Source organism: Emydura macquarii, unplaced genomic scaffold (genome assembly GCF_026122565.2).
Source record: "Emydura macquarii macquarii isolate MOO-44397 ecotype Brisbane River unplaced genomic scaffold, CSIRO-AGI_Emac_v2 contig_968, whole genome shotgun sequence".
Taxonomy (NCBI): domain Eukaryota; kingdom Metazoa; phylum Chordata; order Testudines; family Chelidae; genus Emydura; species Emydura macquarii.
The window spans coordinates 11,933,344-11,953,861 of record NW_027131105.1 but is presented as its reverse complement, the minus strand read 5'-3'; the positions used below and the strand labels follow the sequence as shown (position 1 = coordinate 11,953,861).

Genomic DNA, 20,518 nt, shown 5'->3' with positions numbered 1-20,518 from the left:
TGGAATCAGGGCATAGATGATAGTTTCTGATTTTTAACAATTTTTAATATTTCTTTCAGTACCCAAGTCCTCTGTGGCTTTTGCTGCTTCTGGGAAATCCGCAATTAACCTGAAGATTTAAAAAACTGCCTCCTGATATAGAACTTATTTTCCCTCACTCCTTGTGATCCGACTTATGCAGATATAATATGTCTAATTCTACGTATATGAATGATGAAGACTTTGATGATGACATCCCCACACAGCATGTTATTCAACAAAGCTTGCGGCATATCCATCAAAGTGAGACAGTTACAGATACAACAGAGAGTGATAGGTAAATGATTGCTGTTGGGTATGTTCTGGCAGTGTAACTGGCAGCTGTGTTACAAGGGATGTAATAGTCTATTTATGTTAGTATTTTTATATGTAGCCCTGTACCATAACGCTTGCAATTGTAGATGGCTTGCTTAACATTACTGAGGTGCATGTATTAGCTACCTCTCCTTTCATATGTACATATTAAAGAGGTTAGCTGTTTGAAATTTTCCCGAATGAAATTTGAAAGCATTTGAAACTTACTTTTTGGGGTGTTTTATTGCACATTTACACCACATTTATCAAAAGGGTGACTAAAGTTCACATTCCTTATATTTTTGTGCTTGTGCAAACCCTGAATTCCAAATAACTCTTGGGAGGGAAAGAGGTGTGAATCAATGTAGATTTAAATTGAAAAATGTATTTATATTGTACTCTCTGAAAATTATTATATATGTGCTAAGAGTTATGGTTTATATTGATTGGTACAAGCTCTGACAAAGAAAAATCCCCATGTTCTATGCAGTTCGAACATGCAATACAAACTATTTTCCATATTTTTAAACTGAGCTCTAATTATATTCTATGCTTATCCTTCATCATTGGAATTTTTTGTTACAAAGTTTAGGAACTGTGATAGAGAGAATGTGATATTCAGCTTCCTTTTCAATGTTAATGTGTTTCATTAAGTCACAATAGGTAACTAGTGCAAATAGGGAAACAGCAAAAAATAGAAAATAAGTAAGTAAAATAAATAAATAAATAAAGGATGTAAATATCCAGTATTTAAAACAGATCAAAAATGATTCTGTTCAGTTATTAAGCAGCAGCTAATTACAGCATTTACTTATTTATTTTTACTTTAATAACATGCATATATTCCCCTTAATTTATTTAAATAATAATTATTTTGTTCTGTTCATGCAGCTTCCGATTTGTGAAGAGCACAGAACATGGAAAGATAATCACAGCAATACGGACAGTTAAGTACAAACACACAAATCATTACCACTCTATTCTCATTTGAATGGTGTTAGAAGTTTTGTTAATGACTGAGTAAGTGACATCCTTCTCCTCACTTTCTAAGCAGTGACCACCCAGAACGAGGTTTTGGTCACTATGCTACTGGAGATTCCATCTTCCGAATGAGATGCAAAATTGAAGACATGAACACTTGTGTTCAGTTAAAGATCCCATGGCACTTTTAGCATGAGTAGGGGTAGTAAAAGTAGCTTTCATGTGATAGTCAAATTCTAGCTTAATTTTAGTCTGCATACCTGAAATTTCATATATGGTTTCATTTGGACAAGTATTCACTTCCTGTTGCAAATTCTTGTATAGAATTCCTTTGAGCTGTTCAGCAGGTGTTATATACTATTTCAGAAGTGGCTGAATTTCAAATGTTTATACTGTTTATTTACTCTATCTTAATGTAGCATAGGTGCCCCAGTTACGCGTTAATTATAAGCATATTCTGATATATGCAGTTTCTGAAATGCTTTTGGAGGATTCCTCTAGAGAAAATGAGCCCATATAAATCACTATAATTAGTTCTACATTCATTTAAATCAACCTTTTATAGAAACCTGTTTTGAGAAGCAAAGTTGCCAGTTCTGACTGGAGTAATTTTGATATTCCGAATAGTTCTCAGTGTAAGTGGAGTCTAGATTTCAATTGTCCTGAGCTTTCTGTTTTATGCTAAATAGTGTCATGTGGCACTGATTCTACATACTACAGGTCAAGAAGCAGCCTTGCTGAAACTGATGAGGCACTGTTCTGCTTTTGAAGAAGCTGATCAGCGAGGCTGGCTTCCTTTGCATGAAGCTGCAGCACAATTAAATAAGAACATCCTAGAAATAACTCTGAAAGGTAAAGAGCATTCTGTGGTTCTCATCTGAAAGTTTCACTAAGGCAATTTTGATAACTAGTTCCATTCCCTGTGTGTGCTGTTCTCTTGGGTATCTTCCAGCCTCGAACCCCATTGTGTGGGAGCAAACCAATCTGAAAGGAGAAACTCCTCTCTTTGTAGCAGTAGACAAATGCTTCTTAGACAACGTCCACTTTCTCCTGCTCAGTGGCTGCAACCCCAATGTTAAGAATGAAGAAGGAGATTCTACTTTAGTTATAGGTAAATCAAATAATTTTTCAGGGGGGGATTTGTATTCATGTCTTTCATAGCAGGAAACATTTGTTTTGTATGTTGAAATATTTTGTTGTTGACTGTAAAGACTAAAACTTTCAGTTTCCAGAATTTTATATATTTTCATTGGCCATGAGAAAGACACAGAAACACTGTCATTTATTTTTCTTTCCAGTTTATATCAGTGCTTTAACTAAATTCCAATCTAGTCTAAGGATTAACACCCACAGAAGGCTCTAGCATGGTTCAGAATCCCAGTTGAGGATCTGTCCATATGCTATTGAACAAGTTTCTTCAAACAGATATGACTGCAGTGTAGATGAGCCATAAATAAAGGACATATTAGGGAGGGTGAATCAGTTCAAATAAGATAAGAATCTGCACAATCTTTCCCTCAAAACTTTAACCAGGCCTCCCCACCCCAAAGTTCATAGAAAGTTTAGTTGACACTTGTTTTCAGAATCCCTCATTTTTACTTGCTTTTGCGCTTCTTAGGGCTGGCCAGGACTGGAAAATGAAGTGTCACAGTATTGTGAGAGAGTCTATTTTTGAGATATTTTTACCACATTAGAGGTCTGAAAGTATCTCATAACTTTGGAGCGTTACCACCTCACTTCTTCTAATGATGAACAATAGATACTTACTCTTTTTTAGCATCAGGACTTTTTGGTGATGTCAGATGATTTTCTGCACATCAGGGACTTGTCAGCTATCAGAACTCTGTTGTTTGTCTCCAGTAAGTGGAGAATCAATATCTTTGCCAGCTAAGTAAAAAGTTTAAAAAATGGAGTAGGCTACAGAGTCCTATGGGAATTTCTAGGTCCTCACCAGCTGCCTTTGCATATCAGATGTTGTCTGCTCTTGCTCCAATGTGCAATGAGCTGGCCCTTGCAAAATTACAACACAGCTAACTTTTGCAGAATCTCCAGTGCCAGGGATTGTCCAGCCTACCAACTTTTCACATGCAAAGCAGACTCTGCAACTGCTTCTTACCCCTATAAAGGATTGAGAGGGGGTGGTAAAATTTTTAAAAGGGACAACATACAGTTAACAATTTCTTTCTTCAATACTCCTTCAAATGCAAGGAGGTCTGGATGAACCTCAGCTTTCCAAGGCATTCTTCATAGCAAGGGGTCAGTGGTCTAGGTGGAAGACACGACCTCCCTTCAAAAAGGATTCATGTTGCCTTCTTCTTATTCCGTCCTAGCCACCATGAACAAGCAAGGGCCCTGCTGTTTGAATCTTACAAGGGTGCTATGAATTTCTTTAGTGTGCTCAGAAATTCACATTGTTCGATTAGTTGTTTTCCTGCACAAGGGTCAAGGAAGGAGAGAAAAAGTGGAGAAGAAAAAACATTGTGTAATATCCAATCCATTATTTCCAAGTGGATAAGCCTTCTAGAAATGGAAACTTGCTTTCAGAGTCCTTTACACAAGACAGTTAGTTACATCATGGGCTGAGAAGGTGTACACCTCTCTAATGCAGCTACCTGGGTTACATGTTCTTCGCTGTTTAATCTGTAGTATTTAGAGAATGTTACATATCAGATACTGCATCATTTTGTAAGAGTGCTGCAGGCAACTGTGGAGCACTAATATCACTCTTCTGTATGACACTGTTTTTCTTTTGAATGGTATAGAAGATCACAGAGATAGAGGTTAATATTCATCACCTATTATTCTCTTTCTTAAAGATCTTTTATGTCAGTCCAGACCCTGTCTTCAAGGACACTGCTGCCTGCCTTAAAGTTTGGGGTTGGTTTTTTTTTTTTTTTTTTTTCTCAAATAAGGAGTTATATGCTAGTGTTTCAAGGTCTCAAAGTTGTATGATATAATGTTATTTGCTAAGCAAACTATGAACTGTTTAAGAAGACTTAGCTCTGTGAGCTGGACAGTCCCTTTCACAGAGGATGACAGCATCCAAAACAAAGTCTTAATGTACTATCTCCATCTGGTGGTAGGGAGGAACTCTATCCTAACATTGGTACAAATCTCAAAGAAAGCAAATAAACCAGTAATGAACAAATATCCGAAAATGAGTCGTTCTAGAGTATTACAAAATGAACGATTTGCTATTCCAAAACTGAAAACAGGCTTGGTGCTAAATTCAGGCTCTCCTATGCATGACAGACATATCTCTGTGTATAATTAGCACAGCTAAAAGCAGAGCAGAGGCTATCCTGGGCAATTGTACAACAGAAACAACAGTGCATAGAATAGTGTTAAATAATATTTTAAATAGCTGATGCGTCACCTATTATCTTACAGCAATTAAACATGATTTATATGAAATCGCCTCTCTGCTGATAAGGTTTGGAGCAAATGTAAATTTGCAATGTGTCAATAAGAGGACAGCTTTACATGAGGCAGCCAGACTAGGCAGGAAAGATATGGTGAACCTTCTGCTTTGTTCTGGAGCTGATCCTGATCCCCGCAGTGCCTATGGGCTCACTCCCCTAGCACTGGCTGCGCAGATTGGGCATACAGAAATTATGGAAATTTTACTGCGAAAAGGTGAGAATTTACATACAATTTTTACAGCTCAATATGTTGGTTTAATAACTGGTGGTTGTCAGAAAGAGCCTACGAAATTCTTTTATTCTTTAGATTAGTCAAGGGGTTGAAATTGCACAGCCATTTGTGTTGGCAGAAAAGTCATGATTTCAAAATGTTAGTAAATTAATCCCCCTCCCACTGAGGGCATGTATAACTGCTGGTGTGGTGGCAAAGTAGACTTGCTAGCTCCCTTATCAGTACAATATTCCCTTACCAGAATAAAGTTTTGAATGGAAATGGAAGCCTTGTGACATGCTTATTGCTAACAACGCTCATAGTGGACAGATATTAATATATACAACCTAATGTATAAATTGATGGTTTTATGTAGATTATTTGAGAGAATTACAGCAGTCACATTATATGTTCAACTGTGTGCACTTTAAGACATAAGAATGAACTTTTCTGCATGGTATCCTATTTTTGTTTGCTCACTAAACTACTTTTTTAATCACCTGAAGAATTTAACTCTTACAAAATACAGGACAAGTGCTGCACTGAATTGTTAGTATCGTTACATAATCTACTAAATTTCAATCTTCTTCTAAGATATCCATACTATATTATCTTTTCAAATCATATCTACCCAAATTTCTTAAGTTTTTCAAACGTTTTGTGGTTAGAATACTATTCAACTAATCACCCTATGACATGTTGTTTACATGTAGATTATAGATAATCATTACTAGCTAACATATGACTTGACTTTGTCCATGCTGATCACAAAGTTGTGGTCAGCATTGTGTCAGCTACTGAAAGCGTTTCCAATCATTCTTAAATAAAATAGTATTTACTCATGGAGACCAGCCATCTCTGGAATGGACTGAGACACTTGTGGGATGGACAGTTTTATCACCCTTCATTCTGTAATATTGGAATAAAGGGGGATACATGCAGTCCCCCACACTGTAACTGCCTCAAAATGAGTTCCATCAGCATGTGGCAGGGCACACGCTACCACAGTATGGATTGAGTTGTGAGGGGAGAGAGGCCAGCAGAAGCTCTCTGTGAATGAAGGGGTGGAGGAATAGGAGGGGCATTACTGAGACTCAGTTAGGAAGGTGGAGGGGGCAGTTCCAAACTGTGAAGGGGACCTTTGCAGTTCCTCAATGGCTGGCTGGTGCCCTATGCACTGACACCCTCTCTGTCCCTACCCATGTGCTGGTGTCCTGTCTCCCAGCCCACCCTACCAGCTGACACATTTGCTCCTGGGCTGGTTGCCTCTGCCTGGACCTTCAGTGGCTGGAAGGTGAGGAGAGGAGAACTGTTCCTACCTGCTCCCCAGAGCTGTGACAGCTACTCTATCCCCTCCTATGGATCTTGATCTCACAATCACCACCCACCCCCATGCAAGCCAGGTCCACTGTCACTTTTACAGGATACAATGGGGGCAGAAAACAGGGGGGGGTTGTCAACATACATCAGCCTCCCCTCCCCCCCCAATATTTCCATTGCAGGGGCAATAGCCACTCCCCCACCCTCCTGATTCCTCAGCCTCAGGCAGAGGCAATGTACTAAAAAAATGAAAATGATTTGGTCAGGGAGCCTTTCAGTTTATAGCCTCGCTGTGTTTTTGTTGCATGAAATGTATCTTGCTCCTTTTCAGGGCTCTATTCTGGTGCTTTTTATATTTTTAATTTACCCTTGCGTATGTTTGTTCTCTGCTGAATTAATTGCACTGTAGTTAGTCCAAAAAACAACTGCTCATGTGACAGAATAACATGCAGGGCAATCTTCTTTCTAATTATGATATTTCATTATTGTGAAGATTTATATTGCAATAATGCCCAAAGAGATTGGGGCCTTAGTGCACTAAGCTATGTACAAACACAAAGGAAATCAAGGACCCTTTCCCAAAGGATTTACAGTGAGAGAAACCACCAGCTATTGGTCTAACATTTATGTTTCATGAAGAGTAGAATTCACAGTACTGAAGCCATTTGGGAGTCAGAGATACTAGTTGTTTACAGGATATTTACAGTAACTGCTGTGAAAACCCTTGCTCCTTCTTCCTATAGGTGCTGATGTCCTTTCACAGGCAACTGACTGTGCTTCCATATTATTTGAAGCTGCTGGAGGAGGAAATCCAGACTCACTGTCTCTTTTACTGGAATATGGAGCTGATGCCAATGTACCAAAACACTCAGGTCACTTGCCTATCCACAGAGCTGCATATAGAGGACACTTTTTGTGAGTTGAAATGAAATAAATATTTGAAAAATAAGGTTCTGCAAAATATGTACATTTAAAACTAAAGTTTATACAAAGAAGGAAGTTACATACACAGCTTTGGTGGCGGCAGAGCCCTTAGTCTTGTAATCATAAGTCTTCAGTGGCTGAATGGGTCAGGCCAGTCCAGATAGACTCTCTACTCGCTTCATTTTAGGAGAAACATTTAACCTTTTACATATCCTGCTTCTGTCACAAAAATTGTTATTCTTCTTTGAGTGCTAGTCACTGTGAGTGCACATGTGCTCTGTGCACCAGGACCAAAATGCTTCAATATCAGCATCCGTTGGTCCACACTTGTGCCTCTTTGTGCTGTGAACTGAGGGCAGACACAGACCAACCATCTCTCAGGTTCCTTTTCTACTGCTCATGCTCTGGGGCGGAACCCCCTTATGTCCACAGCCTTCTAACTTGATCAGTCCAGTCTCTGTAAATATTATAAATAGTTGTATTAGGTTTTACTGGTTGGTTAGTAGATTCTTAAATTGTAATTAGTTAGTTGGAATCAGGTTCCCACCCCCTTTGTTCCCCCAGCGTTCAGGAAACTTATGCCCAAAAGTCCCTGGCTTCAATCCTTGCCTTGTCTGCTCTCTGGTCTTCCTAGTTAGCAATCTGCAGGAGAGCTGCTTCTACTGCCTAGGGGAATCTCATACCCTATCAGGTTATTCAGGCAGTTGAATGTCTTCATCTGTCAGTCAGGATTCAGGGTGATTACTCTCTTCGATCATCCCTTCCCTGAATGAAGGCTATTTGTTTGTGGCTCTTGATTTAAAGGATTTTTATTTCCATATAGATATTCACCCAGTGCACAAGAGATCCCTGTCTTCCAGGATCGGCTCCAAAGCACATTCAGAACAAGGTGCTTCCCTTTGGATTTTCAGTGGTGTAAAGGCTTTTTTTACGAAGCTCATGATGGTAGTGGTAGCGCACCAAGACTGGCAACGCCACCATATATTCCCCTATCTAAACAACTGGCTGTTCAAGGAATGGTCACATCAGGACATACAAATAGCAATTCTGCCCTTCTTGACCTATGCAACTCCTGAGAACTTCAAGTAAACCCACAAATCTCCACTTTAACACCCACAATGATTATAAAATTTATTGGAGCAGTCCTAAACTTCCATGCAGCCAGAGCCTACTTACCACAGGACAGATTCCTCGTGATGAGAGACCTCGGTATCCAACTTTGCCTCAGTCATCAGATGACGGTCCGGTCCTGTTTGGTCCTCCTAGGACCATAGCAGCATGCATCTATGTGACCCCCTTCGCTAGGCTTCCCCGTACAGTGTCCAAGCTTGGCTAGAAAAGTCTACGTTCCAAACAAGGACTCCTTCAACAAAAGAATCAGACTTCTTCTCACCATCTGAGCATCTCTTACTTATTGGGAAAAGAGGGACAAGGTTACTCCCACCCCACCCATAAATGTTATCATGGTAGATGCATCCCTACTGGGCTGGGGAGCAAACTTGGATGGGTGTATAGCTCAGGACTCCCGGAGCCCACAAGAGGCCGCACATCACATTAACTTTCTCAAGCTTTGGACATTCCACAGAGTATGCAAGCAGTCCCTGCACTTTGTCCATTCTATTTGTGCCCAGATCAAGTCAGACAACATGACCACTGTTTAATATATAAACAAACAGGTGGGAGCAAGGTCACATTCTGCAGCTCTGGAACTGGTGCACCGAACATCAAACCTCTCTCTCTGCACTGCACCTGCCAAAGATAATGAACTCCCTAGCAGACAGCCTAAGCTGCCATGTCACAAAGACACGAGTGGAAGCTCTACTTGTTAGTGATCCAGTGTTTTTTTTAACCAGTAGGGATTCTCATCTTGTGACCTCTGTGCAGCTCAGCATGCTCATGATCACTGATCCAGAAAGAATGCCTTCGTACTGCAATGGTCAGACTTGTTGATATATGCCTTACTTCCCATTTTCCTACTACAATCCTCCAAAGGATCAGGATGGACAGAGTAACAGTGATCGTGATAGCTCCATGAGGGCTGCAGCAGTTCTGGTTCTCCCAGGGCCCTACTGATGGCCTCCTGCCTGTGCAGTTGCCTACAGCCATTTCCTGACTTATTGTCACAGATTGGAGGCAGCATCAACAATTGCAACCCAGCATTCCTCCCACTGACAGCCTGGTTTTGGGAGAGGTGAGAGACTTAGAGAGATCTTGCTCTGAAGACATCCAATCGATCCTTCTCAATACCTTCTCTATGACAAAGTGTTATGTTGCCAAGAGGAAGTGGTTCTTCCTGTGGCCCCAGAAGCACCATGTATCTCTAGATGGATCTTTACTTCCTCTTATCCTGGGTTGTCTGCTCTCCATGAAGTCAGCTGGCCTATCCCAGCTTCACTTAGCATCTGCTCCATTTTCACCCATCCCCTAACAGTCAAGTTCTGAAAAGGCATTATCACAACAGTCCTGCTGGTATCAAGATCTACTCAGACTTGGGACCCTAACTTGGTGCTTTCCCAACTCATGAAACTACCGTTTGAACAATTGGCTTCCTGCTCCCTCTAGTTCTCATCAGTGAAGGCAGGCTTCCTCACGGCTATTGCTTCAGCCAGGACAATAGATGAGTTCAGGGGTCTTGTGGTGGATCTGCCTTATACTATCTTTCACAGAGACATGGTATTCCTGAGATTTGCTCCCTAAGGTTTCATCCGACTTTCATTAGAACTGTATAATCCACCTACCTGTTTTTGACCCAAAACTGCACAGGAATAGTGGAGACAGGAAACCTCACTCTTTAGATAACCACAGCATGCTGGTTTTCTACCTGGAGAGAGCAAGGCCTTTAGAAGAGCTCCAGGAATATTTTTCTGCATAACTGAGAGGATGAAAGGGGAGGCTTTATCTTCCTCAAGACTCTCAAAATGGATTTCCAGCTGCATCTTTCTCTGCTACAAAAGGGTGGGAATCCCTCCGCCACAATTTGTCAGCGCTCATTATACCAAAGCGCAAGCTGCATTGGTGGTCTCCTTTCAAGGAATCCCACTCTGAGATCTGTAGAGCAGCATTCTGGAGCTCCATCCACACCTTTACCAGGCACTATACTCTGATTCAAGCCTCGGCTGATAGATACTTCCTTCAGTCTAATAATCCTGTGAGCTTTTAGCTGCTAGTAACACTGTATTGCGGTCAACAAAATAGGGGCCTCTTCCACTTTCTGTAGGATACAGAAGAGTGCGTTGCTCTCTACAGACTTCTCCAAACTGATGGTATGGGGAATTTCTTCTCTAAGTGGTCATGATGTCATTCCATTAGCTAAAAAATGGGGAAATGGAATGTTCCTGAAAGACAAGAGAGAAAGTCATAATATTTTATTCTTAGTCCAGTAGTTTGGAAATCTCCACGATTGATAGCTGGTTATCATGTAATTGTCAGAGGTTAAGGTCAATGCAGATGTGTAGTATGCCAGGGTACTCATTTGGTAGTAAATGAACATCACTGTAAACAAAGCAGAACAGAACTTTGTAACCCAACTAAGATATAGATAACAAAGACTGCAGCACTGAGAAGTTCAAAGTTGGTCCTAGAGAAAAATATATAAAATTTTCATTTTTTTCTGCAGAGCTTTAAAGCACTTAATTCCAGTTACTGATTATGCCGCCATTAAGGAGAGTGGGATAAGTCCAGTTCACTCAGCAACAGCAGGCGCACATCCTCAGTGCCTTGAGTTTCTCCTCAAATCTGGGTTTGAGGCCAATTTCATGTTGCATGAGAGAGTTCGCAAAGGCTATGATGACCAGAGGAAATCAGCTTTATATTTTGCTGTCTCAAATGGGGATATTTGCTCAACTCAGCTGCTTCTGGAAGCTGGAGCCCTGCCAAATCAAGACCCCATTAAGTGCCTCCAGCTCGCCTTGAGGATGGGCAACTATGAGCTAATCAATCTACTGCTTCGGCATGGGGCCAACGTCAATTACTACTGCAGAGTGAACACGACACATTTCCCATCAGCTCTGCAGTATTCTCTAAAAGATGAAATCGTGTTAAGAATGTTGCTGAATTATGGGTACGATGTGTACCGCTGCTTTGATTGTCTTCATGGAGACAACATTCGTTCCCAATATGCCTTTGAAGGATGGACTCCTTCTGTTATCAAAGATAACACAGTAAGTACTTCACTAGAAATGGTGTGTCACTGTTTTGCTGTCACTGTTCTTCTAGAAATTAAATAAATTTACTTTTTTATTGATGTATTATAATGAAATGTCGTTTGCCAATATAGGATGTTTGGAATTAAAGTGGTATACAAACTTTATACATACAGGAAGTAGTAGACAGACTTCTGAAGACAAATTGTGGTAGTAGATTTGTGATGTGAAGCCCTGTTTATGATAAATTATTGTAATAAAATAGTTTTAAAAGGGTGATCTGAACTGTATAAGTGAATGCCAGTCTGGCGATCATAAAAGTAGCTTTTATCCATGAACTGACATTATAGAGCAGACAAGAAAACAGTTCACACCTGATGATCCACTATGCACATTAAAAACAAATGTATGCAGAAAAGTCTATTTTAAACATGAATTACAAAGCAAAGAAAATATATTCTTCGAGTGATGGTCTCTGTGTATATGCCACTGTGGGTGTGCATGCACACCATGTGCCTGAGACCAGAAGGTTTTTGCTAGCAGTGTGCGTACACCCTGCTCTTCATGCTATTAACTGAGGAAGGGCATAAGGGCTGGTACAGACAGACTGTGGTCTGAGGCAGAACTCCTTTGCTATCTGTAGTGTTACTTAGCACTCTTCTATTTGTAATTATGTGTAAATAGGTTTTAGATAAAGATACATTAATTGTAAAAGCTATTTATGGCTTGTCTATACTGGGATGCTTTGAAACAATCTGAATGAACTAAAGGTGTGAATTAAAAGTGGATTAATTAAAGAGCACTAACCCCGTGTAGAGATTTGCATTCAGAATTCAAGTCTCTTTATTTCATTTTAGTTTTGGGTTTGACTATGAACATTTAGTTTGCGGCAAACCAAGGTGTGAATCTACCCTGTACTAGCCTGCCACTGACTAACTGTCTGTGTGAATTGCGCTGATGCAAATTAACAGTTTGTTGGTTTGCTTTGATCTAGTCCTGTTTCAAAGAGAGCTAGATCAAAGTGAACTAGCAGACCGTTAATGCGCATCAGCAAGATCCACGCAGACTAGTGCGGGGTCGATTCAAATCCCAGTTTGCCATGACTGATTCATTCATGTAAAGAAGTCACAAATTAATTTTGAAAGTAAATTAAGCTAAACCAAACTAAGACCACTTGAACTCTCAATGAGTGTCCATATAGGGGTTTAATGCAGTTTAGTCCATTTGTAATTCACACCTTTAGCTAATTTAGATTATCTTTCCTGAGTGTCTGTGTGTAGACAAGCCCTTACTAGTTCAGGTATAGGGGATCCTCTCCGTACTCTCCCCCCCCAACCCCCGGCTCCCCATTTCTCCATAATATGCCCAGGATCCCAGCACTCAAAAACTGCATCCTGCCCTTAGGCCTTTGCAATCAGTTACAACCATCTCAAGTGTCCCTACTGCCTCAGAGAAGCCCACATCCCTTTGAAGTGCAGCATTTGTTGATCCTTTTGTAGCCAAACCTGTCAAGCTCATAATTATAGACTTTGAAGATTCCTAATAGATCATGCTATTAGGCCCCAGTCTGTTTCTGGCCCATCAAACCCCCTGTCCATTAAGCTGAGGCACCAACAAGTGCCCTCCATGCCTGGTGGTCTCCAGCTTCAGGACTAGTAGGAGTAAAGCAAAGGACCCTTCCAAAAAGGGGCATGAAGAGGGTAGTAAACACTAGTCTGAGAAATGAAAGCAACTCGTCTCTGACAGCTTCCAAGTCCGGTGAGATTCTGTGCCCCAGTATGGGAGTGTCAGAAGATGACAAGAGCACAGTACCATTTCCCTAGCTCTGAAGGGCAAAAACAACCCGCAGCAGATGCTAACTGTAGGAGCAGGATCATTTCTGGCACTGACAAGGGAAAAAACAATAGTGGACACCTCCTAGACAGACAGTACTGATGCACCATGAAAAGGAGTTGCCAGAACCAAATAGTGCAACAAGACTGACACTGCCAGTGCTATGGAAAGAGAGAAGCCTGATCCACTCTTTTGCATCAGGGGTTAGATACACTGCCCTGAGGACATTGCTATCTACATGGACCTGGAATCCCTAATTCTGTTGGAACTGATCCTGTCACCATTGGTCGAGGGCATGCATGAAAGGGAGAGCCACTCACTGGTACAATCTACAAGCTGGGGTCTAATAAGGCCCATGGAACCAGTTCCTCCAGCACAGGGGGAAAGGATTTTATTCAAAATCCTTCTTCAACCCCCAGAAGAAAGAAGGATTGAGACCCATTCTGGATCTCAAACAGCTGAATGTTTTCATCTGCCCCTTGAAGTTAGGATATTCCTGCTGCCTCCATAATTCCCTCACTGAACAAGCGCAATTGGCTTGATTTAAGTCATACCTCTTGATTTACAGGATGCTTATTTCTGCATAGACATCACTCTGTGCACAGGAGATTCCTGAGATTCACCAGGGGCCAGGACCACTACCAATGCAGAGTGTTCCCCTATGGCCTCACCACAATGCCAAGGGTATTCGCAAAGGGGCCATCAGTAGTGGCAGCCTACCTCTGCCACCAGGACTCATCAATGTTCCCCTCTCTCAATGATGCATCAATGTTCCCCTCTCTCAATGACTGGTTATTTGCATCAAGTGGTACAGATGGTTACTCATCATGTTCCCCTCTCTCAAAGACTCATCAATGTTCCCCTCTCTCAAGGACTGGTTACTTGCATCAGGTGGTACAGATGGCAACTGTATCCCTATTCAGTTTTCTACACTACCTGGGGCTTCAAGTAAACGTAGAAACATCCATTTTCATTCCCACCACACAGACTGTGGACTTCATTGGGGCAACCCTGAATTTTTATCCGTGTCAAAGCAAACCTACACTGCAGGGTTAAAGGCAGTTCATGAGGCCTGCAAGTATTTCCTACCATTCATTCAAACCTCGCATGCCAAGTCACATCTGACAATAAGAGTACTCCATCACCAAGCCATGGAGAGCAAAGTCCATTGAATGCCCAGAAACAGTTAATCTGTAGAAGAGATGTAACCGCCACCAGATCACCCTCTCAGCAGTGCACCTCCTAAGCATATACAGCATGTTAGTGGACATGAATTGGTAGTACAGAACGTATTTCAGAAGTGGGGTTCACCATCTTGGAACCTCTTTGCATCTAAAGAAAGACAGAAAATGCCTGACTAATGCTCCAGGGTGGTTTAAGGTCACTGGTCCAGAGGAAAAACATTTCTAGTTCTATGTTTGGGGCCACTGACGTATGCTTTCCCACCCATTACCTTCTTATCTTAAATTCTAAGGAATATCAAGCAAGAGGGAGCATTGGTGATCTTGTTTGCTCCCAAGTGACCAAGACAATTCCCAGCATTCTCCAGCTGTCAGTAGTCCCATCTGTATCCAACTCTTCCTAGACCTGTTGAGCCAGGATAGAGCCAAGATCAACATCCCAATCCAGCATCCCTCTACCTAAAAGCCTGGTATTTGAATGGATTACACAGCTAGAAAAGGCATGTTTGGAGGCAGTACAATCCATCCTTAGGATTCCATGGGGAAGTGCTACACAGCAAAGTGGGAAAAGGCCAACATCGCCTGATAACCTCAGAGGGTGCCAACGTCCCTGCCATTTTGGACTACCTTCTGTCCTTAAAAGCTTCAGGATTAGCTTTTAGCTCCGGGCAAGTGTGCTTAACAGTTGTCTGCACTTTTTACCCTCTGGTGGACAGCCACTTGATCTTCACCGATTCTGTTACAGTGTGCTTTCTAAAGGTCTTGTCAGAACCTTTCCTCCACGAATATACCTACCTTGATATAAAAGTCTTCAATGTAGCCTTATCAGCATTAACACAGGCTCTGTTCGAACCCTTAGCCTCATGCTCGTTAGTCCAATGAAGGTTGCCTTTCTGGGTGCCATTGCCTCAGATAGGAATAAAAGGGTAAAGTAGGGGCCCATACAGCTGATCTGCCTTTCACAATCTGCCCTAGGGACAAAGTTTTCATGAGATTACACCCAAAATTCACCCCCAAAGTAATCTTGGAATTCCATCTAAATCAGACCACACACTTGCCTGTCTTTGTCTCATAGATGAATGTCACCACTAAGGATGGGAAACTTCATTCTCTGGCTGTCCATCAAACTTTGGCTTTTTATCTGCAAAGGGCATCCTTTAGATCAGGGGTGGGGAACGTCCGGCCCGCGAGCCGTATACGGCCCGCGTAATGATTTGGTCCACCCCTTCGCGGGCCATACAAGGCCGTGAAATCATTTGTTCTGGACCTGGCAGTGAGGGGAATTCGGCGGCGGCGTGGTTCGGTGGGGGGGGGCCAGTGCCCGCCACCGAAAACCTTGCCGCTGTTTGTCCCTTTTCGGCGGCGGGGGGACTTCGGCAGCGGGCACTGCCCCCGCCGCAAAACCGTGCCGCCGCCGAATTCTCCCCTGCCACCACCGCGAAACCGCGCCGCCGCCGAATTCTCCCCTGCCGCCAGGGCCACCTTCAGGCCCTTGACATAAAAAAGATTCCCCACCCCTGCTTTAGATGATGACCTAGGCTATGTGTATCCTTTATGAAATGTATGAGAGGGGAACGTAATCTCTTCTCAGAGGCTTTCCAAATGGATTTCAGGCTGCATCCAGCTTTATGAGGGGTTAATTGCAGCTCCTTCCCCATAAGGTGTGATGGTCCTCTTGACTAGTGCCCAATCTGTACTGGTAACCTCACTTTGTTCACTCTTTCGGGAGACATTAGGCCATGGTGCAAACTGCTACAGGTGGTGGATCCTTCAGCAGAGCAATCCTCCAGTTGGTGGGAAGCAGGGGTCTTTGCAATGCTTAATTTGTAATGAAAGAGGTGCTAAGGCTCAAGTACTACTTTTACTTTCATAACTGATGTGGCAACTCGTGAGCTGCCAAGCGTAGCAGTGCCTAGACTCAGCCCTGGCACAAATTACGCACTGGGTCCTTGCACCCTCCTCCACAGTGAATACTGCAAGTCACGATAGGGACCATCACTTGGAGAAGAAAGGTTACCTGCAGTGCTTTGAGTTCTTCAAGATGTGTGGTCCTATGTGTAGTCCACTACTCAGCTTCCTGCCCCTCTGTTGTAGGGCTGTTCACAGTAAAAAGATAACTGGAGAGGCGGTCAGTCTGCACCACCCTTCATGCCCTCATTTCCAAGCACAAGGACGAGGGGAGGGGGCAGGAATGGATCAACGGACACTTCTGGCAAGGATCTTTTGGTTTCAGCTCCATGGAGTTCATGCACACTCAGAGTGGACCACAGATAGGGACTACACAGCTTGAAGAATTCCAGTTACTGTACAAGTTGGTTGGTTTTCTTTTTGCCCTTGACTGCTTATTTATAATTGTGTTTTATAGTAGAAGTATTAGGGCTTTCTTTGCTGGCAGACTTTAGCAAAAACCATGATGGCACCTGAATTGGAATGCCATAAAGCTGTAGTCTGAGCTGCCACTCATCACCCATTAACTTCTCCTCCAACCAAACATCATATGATTTAGGAGGAATCACAGGCAACTGCTTTGTGTCATTGCAATTCAGGCCTGGCAATGATCAGGCCAATAAAGGCCTCTAGCAAAGAGAATAAAGTGTGAACTGGCATTTTTTGATATTCAAATACAGGTTAAAAAAATACTTGGCAAGCTTTATGAATTGTAAAGGGCTAAAACAAAAAAATTCTTGCTTCACAGCTCATCTTTACATTTTCAGTATAATACAAATGTAATGTCTCACACCTACAACTGTAAGTGCACAGTCACTGCACGTGCAGTTCTAAACCCTTGTCCTTAAATTATTGTATTGTAACAAATGAATGCACTAACATGCACATTTTAAACGCCCTGGTTGAACCTTTACTTCCATGTAATTTTCATGATAAGATCGTTGAGAGTCACTAGCCATCAGTTTTTCACATTGTTTGATGATTTATGTAAATTCTATTACAATCAAACCTCTGACTGACACAACACTCACCACTTCTGGCTTTTCTTCTGGGAATGTAATTGTTTATGCCCTGCAAAGGAATTTGAAAGGGGAAAGGAGTCACAGAAATGTTGAACATTATACTCTTAAATATTCTGTCTTTTCTCTCCTAGTTCTGTGACGTGATAACGCTGTCCTGGCTAAAGCATGTATCTGGGAAAGTAGTGCGAGTGATGCTAGATTATGTTGATCATGTTAGCGTCTGCTATAAACTGAAAGCAGTCCTCAAGGAACAGACACTCTGGCCAGAAATCAGTTCCATTTTGAGTAAGTGTTAGGTGTTGAAAGTTCTAAAAAACCCAAAATGCAAGATGACACTACTTTTTGGCTTGCTTATTTGCTATAGCATCTTGGCATCAGTTCAGCACTTTTATTGATTCAGTGGGAGTTAGGTGTTTACTTACCTCGAAGACTCTGGCAGTTTTGCCTTGTCTTGCCCATCCTCAGAACAAAAATCAATTAAACTTCAGACTGAAGTAAAATTTCCAAATACAGTAGGCCTTAGAAGTGTGTGAGATAAAAATATTACTGTCACATCAGCAGTAGAATATACCTACTGTAATTTAATTAAATGCATGCACATTCAGTCCACAAAAATATATAATTATACTTTGGTTTATGTTGCTCAGGACTAAAAAAAGATTTTTCCTAGACTATCACTGATGCAACAAACTCAGGTCTTTATATAAAGTAATTCAGTAAATTGGTAGTTTCTTTCAAATTAGATTTTACTCTAGTCACAGAGCTGTTAAGCTCTTCTTACCTTGTCATTTTTTCCCCCTAGTAATTGCAAGCACAGTTAAATAAAAATGCAAGGATGACTACTGCATAATGGGGAAAAGTTAAAACGCACTAACAACCTCTTGTAGTCTTTTTTATTACTCTCCCAAATCTGTGCCTTGATGAAGTAATAGACAAACCCTTTAAGCTTTAGGGATAAAAGTACCCTCTGCCAAACTTTTCCCTCAGATTTAAGTTAATTTGTATTTCAAGCTTAGATTCACAGAAACTAGGCTAATGGCTCAGTTGATTGCACCTGCAAATGTTAGTTATGTATTTGGTGATCACTTACAAAGGGCCAGATCATGATATCCTTACACATATTGGATAGTAGCTTACTCCCCAGAAGCACCCATGATTTCAATTAGTCTGTTCAGAGTTAACATGCTATGCAACATGCGTAAGGAATCAAAAGCTGGACCAAATATCCTAAAAAGTTGCTTATGGCTATCATGCAAAAGTGAATACATTGTTTCTTGTTTGATTGTAAAAGACAATTTTTTTTTTTTTTTTTAAAGAAAATCCACGTACTTTGAAACATCTTTGTCGTCTGAAGATTCGGAAATGTATGGGGCATTTGCGTCTGCGTTGTCCCATCTTCATGACATTCCTTTCACTGCCCCATCGTTTGAAAGAATACATACTGTACAAAGAATATGATCTTTATGGACAAGGAAACTTGACAGGAACCTGTGGAGACTGAATTGCATAGTGGCGTCTGCAGCACCACATGCACTACCCCCCACCCCTGTGGATAAAGAGGCAGCCTAGGGAAGGTTGACTCAGCAGCACGAGCCGCATGTACCTGTCTCCTTATAAGGAAATGAAGTGACCCCACCTGCTGGTGCATGGTCAGCAACTGCCCAGGATAATTGTAATCACCTGGTTGGCTGGTTCATACCTGCCCGGGAAATCAGGAGCACCTGGTTGGCTAAACTCCAAGCCATGACCTTATAAGGTCATGCAGCAAATAGCAACAATGGGGCTTAGCCTCTGCTGACCGTGGGAAACTATAAAAGTTCAAACCCAGGTAGCAGAGGGCAGAGAGGAATTGAATCTACCTGGCACCCCGTGTATCTCTTGGTTGTGTCAGCTCGGCGGGCTGATGCATCTTCCCCAGCCTGCTTCACTGTGAACTGATCACTCACCGTGGCTCTCTCCCGTCTGCAGTATCTAAAGCAAACGGCAACTGAATTTGGCCAGCATAATATACCTGTATATAATGTTTGTGAGTATGGATTAACTGTTTTCTGTTGTGTTTGTCTTGTAACTTCTTTGGGGAACTCCAAAACCGGGCACCCTAGTGTCACATGCTGGCAGCCACGCGTTAATCCAGGAGAGATCACAAAACGCTAAAGTATTGTGTGGCACATTTTGTCCTTTCGTGCACGGAGTTCTCCTGCCCTTTGCTATCACTGTTTGCTGTGCAATTGCTTGCTGTGAAACTGTTTATTATAGAAATAGAACTGTTTATTATAAGGATAGAATTGTTTATTATAAAATAAAGGGTTTATTGGTTAAGCAAACCCCTAGAATCATCACTGTCTCGCTTAACCCCCCGTATCCCGAAGCGAACCTATCAGAGTTTTTCTCTCCGTTTCCACAGAACCCAGTAACCCGATTGCACAGAATCCTAGTCCTATCTTTTGGAAAGAGTATTCAAGCAGCCAAAGTCTTTGTATTTTATCAGTTCTTCTCCTCTACTGGGACATTACCTTTTATATGCTTCTAAAAACCAACCACAAGTACCTTGTTGAACATTTTTCTGAATAAAAAGGAGAAACTATAGTACAGAGTAAGTATTGGTACCTCAACATGCATCTCCAATAGTAGCATCCAGAACTTAAAAGCAATTGAAGGTAATGGCACTAATATTTTAAAGTTAACTAGCATAAATGTTTAGGTCAGCATTTTCAAACAGGTGGAATGGGAAGTGTCCTTCAAGAGGTGTGGCTCAGGTTGTAACCAGGAGTTCAAATTCTTCTCCAAACTTCCTGCATCTGCAAATCTGCTGATTCTACTTCCTGCTTTTGGAAGAACAAAATACTGTGACTGAGAACAGCCTACATTGTGGTATTTCAGTTTCTGACTAGACCCAGAGAGAGAGGCAGAGTCTTTTCCCCCATTCCCAACTAAGAAGAGCTGGGAGGAAGATGAAGTTGTTTGACAAGGTTTTGACTTAAGGTTTATTTCATCCAGTTAGCAAATTTCCAATTTTAAGCAGTAAAATGTGGTTAACCACCATGGAATTCTTGTTATAAACAGAGCACCAGGATGTAGTGAAACATTCAGGGTTTTTCATTTCAGAAGTCTACTTTCCTGCTAGATATGGTAGTTCCACATCTCGTTTAGTATTTAAATGTCCTGTCACCATAGTATTTAAGTGCCTATCTACATATAATAT

General features: G+C 41.7%; 1 protein-coding gene across 3 annotated transcripts; it reads left to right on the top strand.

The window, feature by feature from the left end:
• The first annotated feature begins 1,320 nt into the window (after nucleotides 1-1,320).
• On the top strand, nucleotides 1,321-20,429 carry ASB14 (ankyrin repeat and SOCS box containing 14). 3 transcript variants are annotated; one of them, XR_010918954.1, is made up of 8 exons: nucleotides 1,321-2,166; nucleotides 2,267-2,425; nucleotides 4,705-4,950; nucleotides 7,011-7,182; nucleotides 10,808-11,351; nucleotides 17,448-17,601; nucleotides 18,633-19,342; nucleotides 19,721-20,429. XR_010918954.1 is itself a non-coding variant. In XM_067544209.1 (7 exons), exons 1-7 carry the CDS (start codon nucleotides 2,061-2,063, stop codon nucleotides 18,815-18,817), a joined length of 1,566 nt encoding a protein of 521 aa, XP_067400310.1. In that variant the 5' UTR covers nucleotides 1,321-2,060; the 3' UTR covers nucleotides 18,818-19,640. The 3 variants fall into 3 exon arrangements, 2 of the variants coding, with proteins under 2 accessions (XP_067400310.1, XP_067400311.1); XM_067544209.1 differs by lacking the exon at nucleotides 19,721-20,429 and having other exon boundaries at nucleotides 18,633-19,640; XM_067544210.1 differs by lacking the exons at nucleotides 1,321-2,166; nucleotides 19,721-20,429 and adding an exon at nucleotides 4,131-4,191 and having other exon boundaries at nucleotides 2,298-2,425; nucleotides 18,633-19,640.
• The last annotated feature ends 89 nt before the right edge of the window (nucleotides 20,430-20,518 follow it).

Bases quoted from the DNA above. Each gene is read 5' to 3' on its own strand.
- ASB14 (XM_067544209.1), top strand. From the start codon at position 2,061: ATGAGGCACTGTTCTGCTTTTGAAGAAGCTGATCAGCGAGGCTGGCTT. The intron at 2,167-2,266 runs GTAAAGAGCATT...GGTATCTTCCAG, and splicing joins CCTAGAAATAACTCTGAAAG to CCTCGAACCCCATTGTGTGG. The intron at 7,183-10,807 runs GTGAGTTGAAAT...TTTTTTCTGCAG, and splicing joins GCATATAGAGGACACTTTTT to AGCTTTAAAGCACTTAATTC.